Source organism: Amblyomma mixtum, chromosome 6 (assembly GCF_055824585.1).
Source record: "Amblyomma mixtum isolate Tamu chromosome 6, ASM5582458v1, whole genome shotgun sequence".
Taxonomy (NCBI): Eukaryota; Metazoa; Arthropoda; class Arachnida; order Ixodida; family Ixodidae; genus Amblyomma; species Amblyomma mixtum.
The window spans coordinates 147504401-147514310 of record NC_143017.1 but is presented as its reverse complement, the minus strand read 5'-3'; the positions used below and the strand labels follow the sequence as shown (position 1 = coordinate 147514310).

Below are 9910 nucleotides of genomic sequence, written 5' to 3'. Positions count from 1 at the left end.
AAGCCACAGCCTCCGAGATCTTAATTGTCTCGGAGGCCACGATTTATCGCGGGCAGACGGCTGCGATGGCGCACCTGCGTGTCCAGCGCAGTGACGTAGGCGAACACGTCGGTCTTGTAGAGGCGCTTGGTGCCGCCGCAAGGGGTGAGTCGGATGAAGTAGTACTGCGGCAGCGGCTGGGCCACCATGAAGCGGCTGATGGTCGGCAGGATGGGCCCGATGGCCAGGTCGCATTCCTGCCCGCGTAAAAGAGCAGCCGAGGACAGCTTTTAACGACTGTGTGTACGCAGCTGTTACGTCAGTGACCCATCCGTAGATGCCACACTCTATATATCCGGCTATCCATAATCGAGACACGCGTACAAAGAAGATTAAACTCACATTGCGGATGATCATCCCTAGCGATCCTCCCCAGGTGCCGTTTGGGAAGGTGCCCGCGTAGATGTTGTCCTTCGGTAGAACGACGACATGCCTGCATGGACGTGGAGTTGTAGTCTGCCCCTTTTTCACAAGATGTGGTGCCATCTGGGGAGTGTGCGAATGTTCGTCTGCTATCCAGGAAACTGGTTGAAAACAAATGCACGTGGGCGACCCAGGCGCAATCCGGTTCAACGCGGATTCGACCATACCTGCGAAATGGTATGTGTGTACGACAACTAATGCCATCTGTCTCTTTCGCCTATCTTTCGGCATGAACTACGCATGTGCAGTAGAACCTGGCGGTTTGTTTGCAACCAGTGAAGCTCGAGGAAAAAATGGCGCGTGCGAAGACCGGCCGTGCGAAAAAGGCGGGTTGAAGTCGCGGCCAGGTCATACAGACAGGTCCTACGCTGTAACCAGCAATTCCCTACCTTGGACACAAGAAATCCATATTTGGGCACTTTTTTCCGGCAGCAGTTTGGGAAATCTCTGCAATTTATTCTGTTTTATATTATGGCATTTTTTCAGTGTTCCTTCCTGTTTGTCTGCATTAGAGAAGACCAAAATGCAGTAATTTGCCAAGCTCCACTTGTGCGTGTTTGTGCTTTTTTTTTCGCATTCCACTAGATATTTCAAGCAGAGGCGACCTGCGAGAGGTTGGCCGCCATCGCCATCTTAGGCTACTTGTTAGAAGAAAAAGTTGTAAAGAATCCAGTTTCAAGCATTATTCGAACAGAATGCACTTCTCAGTAAAAGGGGGGAAAAAAGCATTTGCCAGCATACACTACTATCCCGTACGCGACTTTTACGTCTTAGGCTAGTGTCAGCTCAACATGTCTGCTGCATTTACCCTTAAATTGAGTGATTCGTCGCATTAGTCGACACCTTAACTTCGGAAACAAGAAAAAAGCGTGCCGACGGCTACCACGCCTTTGTGATGCGACATTTTGCGACAGCAGTATGCGGTGGTGAATTTACCTCTGTTAATTTATTTCCGTCTTTTCTTCGGCGGCTCGCACTGAGGGATCGTTACGCAATTTCCGTTGCGCGGGGCACTGGCGGCACATTTGGCTGCAGAGTCGAAAGCCCTCGAAGAGCCGCCGTTCTCCATGGCACTCAACAAGAGTAGAATCGATGTAAGACATACTATTAGCCACTTTTATAGTGTTTTATTCGTTCTCAAATATTCCATGACGTCAGTCATGGCGCGACCAATCGGACCGCCCCACGGCGAACGCCTCAAGCACTAGCTGGCGCCGCTGCACACATAAGATATACTGTAAGTTTGCGAAGCGGCTCTCGGCGCAGCGCTTCTCACCTTTTCGCCTCTCCTTCCTCTTTGCACTTCTTCTTCGTGCTACGCTACCAACGACAACTGGGAAACATGTTTTTAACTGCTGTCGCAGTAAAAAATCCAGTTCAGTGTCGTAGTTCAGGCTGGAATTCTTCCAAGGAGGCCCATCAGCAGACGGCATCGACACTACGTCGTGCTTAGTCCGGTTAAGCCGTCCGGATGAGAGTGAGGACATTCTCATGACAGTGAGATTTCGTTTTGTGCGCCCGCTTCTTGCTATAGAATGTCGTCTATGAGATCATGAAAAAAATACGGATACAGAAATCACCCTGTCACAATTCATCGTGTCTTCGTCATGCTTGAGAAGAGAATGTGACTACAAATTCCACGGATTTAGCGAAAAATACAGTGTTGTCTGTTATTTTTTAGCCTTGCGATAAATACTTTACGAAATCCCTCCTTGTTATAACAAAATATGGTTACTTCCTTTGAGGAATATCTGCTTATTTTTCTCCTGTTACGTTTCGATTTTGGCGCAACGCAGGTGAAGATCGTGTGTTTCTTTTTAACGTGTCCGCGCATACTCACTTAATGTTCATGGACCGCATGATTAGGTCGTAGACGTATCCACCGAGACCTGTGGCGACTATCGTTCCGTCGGGGTCCCGGCGGTACCCGATGAGGGGCCGCATCTGGTGAGGAGTGATCACACAAGAGAGGGTTTGAAACGACGATAACGAATGGGGGCAAAATCAACAGGCTTGTGTATCATGTACGCGTAATGCACTTGTTAGTGCGGTCCGTGTGTCGATGTTGGGCTACCGGCTTGCATCTTCAGGCCATCGCATTTCTCATGACTAGAAACTCCTGAAAGGATTTTGCGTTCAAGTCTCTTCCACGTTGCGCCACATGACTTCGAAGATTCAGATCGGCGCTCGCGAATGCGTTCCTTTATCCGTAACAGAACATACCTGTTTCTAGCCGCCAATTGAAACTGGAAGACGAATGCAGGGCAGCTGTATGAAAACAAGACATATGCTGCACAGCTTTATTAAACCATTTTCGGAGCTTGGCGACACCAAAGGATGTGTTCAATACTTTGCACAGACCAAGCTAAAGAATTACTGCCATGAAGCATGAATTTTCAAACCGTCTTCAATCCGATGGTTTCTGTTATTTCGTCATCAAAGACTGAAGTTGTACCAGGAACTGCGGTATGGAAACGGCATAGAAAAGTCGCGTGCTTTTATGCCGGATTCTCCATTTCTTTTTGTTTCGCGGTAAGTTTAATAAATTTATTTCGCAGTTTGCGTTCTTTGTAGCACCTTCCAAATGAGTTTCAATGATTTCTGCTGAGATACACAAAGCATGAATCCTAGACACTGACTAGCCCATCAACCAGCTCTGCTTGAATAATACGGACCTTTGTTCTGAGAACATCACCACCGCACATAAAGCAACGCTAAATGCGATTAGCTGCATTTACCTCTGTTAGACAGGATCGCAGCACTCCGCTGAAGGTCTCGTTCATGGCTGTGCTCTGCGCAGGTCTAGCGGTTCTCGTTGCTGGCCTCGATACCAGCCGAATCACTCCGAAGTGATTCTGAGGCGGCTGTCGATGTTTGAAAAGAAGAAAGAACGGAAAAGCTGGACGAGCGCGGGATTGAAAGGTTGGCCTAATGAATGCTTCAAAAGCAGCTATCGTCAGAGGCGATCTTTGGCCTTTCGTATCACCTATCTCACCTTTCGGCCTCCCCGCTCTAGAGACACGCGTATACGGGCATTTAGTGTCGAGAATTTCAGTGTAATCAACTTCTATCAAACGGCGAATCTTTTAACCCGAAATTAAATGCAAACACATCCCCAATATCATGTCTCAGATCCTCTCACTATTATTGCTTATATATTTCAATATTCTGGTCCTTGTTTTGATATTTGATACACCAACTGAGAACAACAAATCAAGTTCGATTTGCTGTTGCGACGCTGGCTGCTAGAAAATTAGTATGCTGGAGTTTGCTAAGCACAAGCCGCTTGTTTCGTTTGCCGACGCATCCTTGCCATGATATTAATGACGCTTAGTAATAAGACACCATTCGCCGAACATTATATAGGCATTAGGGGTGTGCGAATGGTTCCTTTCCGAAACCGAATCGAAATCGAATACGTTTTTTGGAAACGGCCGAATCGAATCCGAACCGAATAAGAAAAGGACTGAACTGAATAGGAATCGAATATTTGCGTGATTATTCGCTAGTTGTATGAATATTCGTACAAAACGAATATTCACGCGAAACAGGAAACCTCTAGCAGCGACGTTAAAGCCATAGAATTACGGCTTTAGCTGTCGAAAGACGCAACACTTACGCCCACTCCGGAACACGCTTAACTAAGTCTGAATATTAACTTTATGGCATTCGTGTAATACGCATAGGAAAATTACCTTTGCTACTGGTGACGACAGTGTACAATTAAGCGCAAAATTTTAGATGATGAGGAGGATCACAGTTTGTGTCGTGGCCTACGAGTTCGGGTATTCGGGCAGTGTTTGTTAAACCTGGCTGAACCTTGCCGCTCAGAGCTATAGTGAAGACCGTATACACGAGCGTTATGAATGCCACCGCATGAATGGACCATGTCGCGGGGCTGACACCTCCTTTCTGCACAGACATATCGCGGCGGCATGCTGTGGCCTGGAAGAGCGACCTGTTTTTGAAACCTCTTGCCCATTGTTCGAAAGCTATTCGGAATCCTGAGAACCAATTCGATTCGTTTGGTTCATTGTGAACAGTCGCTATTTGGTTCGTTCGCCAAATCAAATACAAGAATGTACGATTCGGTATTCGAAAATTTCGAATATTTGTAATGAGTAATTGCTCCCTGATTGCTCCTAGCACTGCATGCACTTTACGTCAAACCTTCCACACACTTTTACCTGCTCGGCCTTAGTTGCGTAACGCATGGCCGCTCACTGCCACCGCCAATGCACTGAGGACTGTATCTTATAAATTTTCGTATGCATTCAGGAGCATGAAGAGTTTGCGGCTACACCATGTGGCAAGCTTCCCTCCGATACCGTGCAAATTTCCGTTGCGCCTAATCGCCACGATTGGTTGTTCCAGGAAGCGCGAAATCTTCAATGCACAAGAAACTCGGACCACAATTGCGGAGCTGTTTTCCCAAAACTAGAGCTGTTCGGGAGCCATTCTAGCTTACTGGAGGTTCCCCTTTGGGGTGGCTATGGAATTGTCGCTATTAGAGGAAGGAAGGAATCGACGCGGAACGACTGGAGTGGAACGGTTTGGAAGTCCGCGTGAAAAAAACTTGCATAAGTTGCTTCTGTGCTCTTCATGGGTCTCATTGCAAGGTTTCCCTTGGTTTAAATCGGATGTATATTTTACACACAAGAAAAAGGCGTTTATGCAATATGACACGAGTTTTAGCGCCAGCTGTATGTGTGAGGGGGTGTATGTGACGCCCCATGACCTCGGTATGTGACCACAAACGGTCACGTACAAAACAGCTGTACCCGAATGGGTTGTGTCGGAACTGTTTGCGGAATACACTGGTTCCTTCTGTCTTGTTATCGACACGACTAGTCGTGCGACCTTGCTGTGTGATGTCATTTCATGCGGACAACGACTACGAGATCTCGAGGGGTCTGGCTATAGCAGATGGCTTTAATTCTTGGCAGATTTTCTTGCCATAATAAGGCTACAGTTCTTGCTAATATCAGCACTCAAGCGGTTAGCACAGTGGAGCGTGCTGGCACCTTGCATTAGTTTGGTTTGGTTTCTTGGGGTTTAACGTCCCAAAGCGACTCAGGCTTGCATTAGCGTCAGGTACCTTGCATTAGCGTCTGCGAGTTCGTTTTAAGACGCCAGGTGAGATGCTTGGAGACTGATGCGGACCACATCGTCTTCACCGGTTGTACGCCCATGTGGTGCGAGTCCGCAAGCATGTATGCACACATAGAAAACACGAGACTAAATGTATTCACAAAAGTTTATTTTAACGCCGTGGAGGACTGGCGTAGTTGCTTCCTTTTTAATAACAAAGTAACGAGTGCAACAACCTTTTGCGCCTCTTAAAAGATAAGGCTCTTATTTCGTTTTATTGCAGATTTTCGCTTCGCTTTAAGCGATCCTGCGAACCTATCGTAGCACGACTAAGATTGTGATCTCTTGGCTGCTTGAACTAAGTAACACAGTCATATGAAGAGGTTTGAGAACGTAAATATGACTGTATTTACGCTATCAGCGGTAAAGCGTCAAAAAATGTTCACCTCGCTTGAGTGACTAGAAAACACAATATGCAAGTGTAAATAAGTTTTATGAATAAATATGCAACGTCAACTCTGAAATGAAAGTGAAATAAATTGTGGAAAAATGTCAACGGGACACCACTGCTGCCTCAAACAATAGTATCGTTTCTTGGCTTCACACGTCAGCAGTGTTTTTTTAAAAAAGAAAAACCTCTAAGCTCACCACACTCGAGTGACTAGGATCTGTAGAACGCATGAGAATGAATGCTGAAGTGGATTTGTAGAAATTAACACAACGCCAACATGTATGCGTCCACAACCTCCATGCTTCCCTGTATTTCATTGCACTGGCCTTCGAGGCATAAAATGTGAGATGAATTTGAAATAAATTACACTCTACTGGAAGCGCCGAACGGTTATGACATCCATGTTGTCTTCTGCCCGCAGAATTCCTCAAAGCCGTCATATTTCCACGTCGTGTACTTGGCGTACACTGCCCACGAAGAGCACCACATCGGCCTCCAGAGGTGTTGTCCCCTGGGTTCGCACCAGGAACAAGAAGGGGTGGTCGGCCGTGAACTCAACGGCGTCACGGCGAGTCAAGACCGAGGCCGAGCCAGCCGCTGCCTCGGTGCCTTCTTCGGTCACCTCGATGGCGGCGCTGTGCAGGGCCACAGAGACGCCCAATGCAGTGCCTCGGCCACAGCCAGTCGGACTAGCGCTGGAACTGCTGCCGCTCCTGGGAGAAGTCGCCGCCATAGCCGAGAGGTCGGCGCGCGGACTGAACAGGTCCGTGACGCCCATGGAAGACAGGGTGTGGCGGAGGTCCGTGGTCGTCGACAACTTGAACCGGGGCAGCCTCAGGCGGACCTGAAGGGAATTGATCGAAGCTGTGCGGTCGAACTTCTATTCATGGCTACCATGTTTAACAGTCTCGGGAGCATGGTAAGACAAAGACAACGTCGCGAACTAAAGCGTCTGTCCCGCGGATGCTACCTTAAGTTTTTGTAAGGGTCCACAAAATGGGAGATTTTCGTTAATTTATGCGTGTTCTAAATGTAGAACTGATAACTGGCTTGAGCCCTCCAAAGAAACAGCAACGGCAATGAGCTGTCGTTCGTACATGTACCATACGGGGCTTCAAAAAAACGTCATCACATGCCGCACCGTGGGACGCATACCTTAGTGGTGCTGTTCGCACTGGAGATTAGTGAGGCCAGTTCCGAGGGGGTGACCCGCTGTTCGAAGTCAGCAAGCCCGTCCACTTTGTCCGGCAGAACCACAACCATGGACGCCTTTAGGCCCCTGCGAGCACCATCCGACCGAATCATCGCACTGCCGCTTCAAATTTATTACGGGCAACGCAGAGCGCAGGATCAACAATCCTATTCGTCTGCATCATACAGTATGAAATAAATGCAGTTTTCCTGCGATTACTATCACGTCAAAGATCTGGCACTGTTCAGTTGTATACTGGAACGGAATGCTGAGCAGTGCACATTGGCATTGTTCCCTTAAAAACGGAAGAGGCGACTGTGTCCTACCGTCGCGAGTGATAAACGGTGGCAATAGGGTTATTTACGTGCACTCTCCTTCGTTTAGACGTATACCTTTCTGAAGTCCGTTCCATTTCGTTTTAGTGTGAACCATCGAAACGGCCACTGCCGGAGCGGAAATACAGGCAAATAGTGCCAGCGCCAACACAAATATTCAGTATAATTTCCTTAGTTTCATTTCATGATGAGCTTTTTCGTGAGCCTTCATTATAACCTTGGAAAAGACGCATAGAAACGACACTCGTTTGATGAGTTTGATCACAACAACAGGAGGCAGTTCACTTGGGATTCTCGGGCCGTCAGAGTAAATATCATCTGAACCAGTTAAGGTTGCACAGAAAAGAAAGAAAAAGATTAACTGCTGAGGCATCGGCAAGAGATTAGAACATAGAATGGAGGTGAAACTTAAGCTCTGTCTTAAGAGTATGACGCAATAGCTTAATGCGTTTTTTCCCATATATGCAGAAGGTCATTCTATTCTTTACATTCATAGATCCATGGCAGTCCTCATACCCCTCCTGGCGCTATGGTGCAGCGGTTAAGCGACATATGCACCACTGCCCTGCGACGGCAGGTGCTCCCACCAGTGGGCCTTGTGCGGTCAAGGTTGCTATTCTCGAGCGACCAATAATTAATTTAGCTGCCATCTGCCAAGGTGGGCAGTTTGTTCACGATACGGGGGACAGGTTGTGATGATGCCGCAAGGTCACGTGACCTAGGTGGCCCACGTGGAGAACCATGCCCGTGACTTTTCGCTGAGGGCGCCGAGGCCGAAACAGGATTTTCTGGTAAACGGGGTCTTTGACGCTCTCGCGTTAAAAAATTGACAAGGACACCAAATTACGTTATGAGTTGGCAATGCGATAAGTATTAGAAGGTGCAGATGCTTTTACATTGAGTTTTGTGTCGTTCTTTCATGGTTGTGTTTGCGGACCCCTGCACGTCTGTCTGAACACAACCAGACATCTCTTCGTGTCCTCTAGCCGTTGGTTAGATATTTCCCCCAAAATGGCTAGCGGTGCTCATGGGTGCAGTGAAGATACATCGAAACGTAGTTGAGACTTCCGGTCTTGGTAGTTACGTGAAGGCAGGACGCCGTATCTTCTTCCCTATGTGGCTTTTAATGCTATTGCATTAAAAATGCTCAGGAGAAAAGCCTCAAAAGGCACCTCACGTACTTACCTGTACGGAATGGTGACAAGACTGACCCCAAGACCCTCGTGGCGTCCGATGGCGAAGCGGCCGTTCTTGTACATCATCTTCACCTTGCGACTCTTCGTGGGTGTCTCGTAGAAGGGCTCCTCAGCGGTCAGCTCGGGCTCGAACTGGTCCGCCCAGAGACCCCGGAAGTAGACGGCGTTCACGAGCGCCGCACACGTGGACGCCTCCACCGAACCCCGCGGCAAGAGCTCCGCGATTTTGGACGCCGTCTCGCGGGACACCCACTCGTTGATGGCGCGCCGCGCGGACTCCGGGTCTGCGCCGAAGTCCACGCTGGCCGCCGAGGCGCCGTACGAGGCGTTCACCAGTGACGCGTACTCGGGGGACGGCTGCAGGCCGAGGCCCGTGTACAGTCTGTTGGCCAGGCGCAAGGTGACGTCGCCACCGCCGGAAGACGCCTGCCGGTTGTCGTCGAGGACTCGGTTCAGACTCCTCATGAGCGACGCGAAAGCGGCGTGGATGGCGTCGTCCGACGTCCCACGACCGTCGCTCAATCTGCTTCCGGAAGGCATCTGAAGATATGGCACGTCGATATCGTAGTCAAAGTCATCCGAGGCTGAGAAGGAACGGTAAGTACGCCCGTTTCCAAGAGGGACCATAATAATTCCAACGCCTTACAATGCGTTTCAAGGCGCCTACAAAAGAACCACGGCGGTTTATAGTCTGTTTATTGGTATTGAACACCATATTTGCTTCATACTGTGAAGTCCTGGTTCAGAGAGGTTTGTATACACCTTCAGCGGCTAGGACAGGGACAGGCTTAAACGCATTTACACTGATCAGTGAGCTGAAGCGTGGAAGCGCAGCATGAAAGATCGCGGTCCTTCGCTTTCCGTTCGAAACGACTAAACGCGTCATCGTCACCCTCAGGCGTCGATAGCCACCGCGTATTTATGAATTCGCCTGCTCCAGCTGCATCGCGTTCGTGCGGAACTGCCACGTCAGATAAAGTTAAAAACCGGTTCAGCGATCGACTGCGACATATACAACTGACTCACGCCATCGACGAACAGGGCTCGGATCTGCTTGGCCGTGTTGTTCCGGGCTCCGGCCAGCGTCATGCCTAGGGCCGCCGCAATGGTCAGGGGCGAACACAGCAGGCTGCTGGCGTTGGTGTTGCTGTCCGCGCTTAACAGCTGCTTGTACAGGTTCACG

The 9910-nt window shown here is 48.9% G+C and overlaps 1 protein-coding gene across 1 annotated transcript; it reads right to left on the bottom strand.

The window, feature by feature from the left end:
* Positions 1-6440: 6440 nt before the first annotated feature.
* Positions 6441-9910, bottom strand: LOC149340709 (iris-like). The gene is made up of 4 exons (XM_089551170.1): positions 9754-9910; positions 8717-9267; positions 7160-7283; positions 6441-6848 (listed from the first exon to the last, which is right to left on the bottom strand). The coding sequence occupies exons 1-4, from the start codon at positions 9814-9816 to the stop codon at positions 6441-6443; spliced, it is 1146 nt and encodes a 381-aa protein (XP_089407296.1). The 5' UTR covers positions 9817-9910.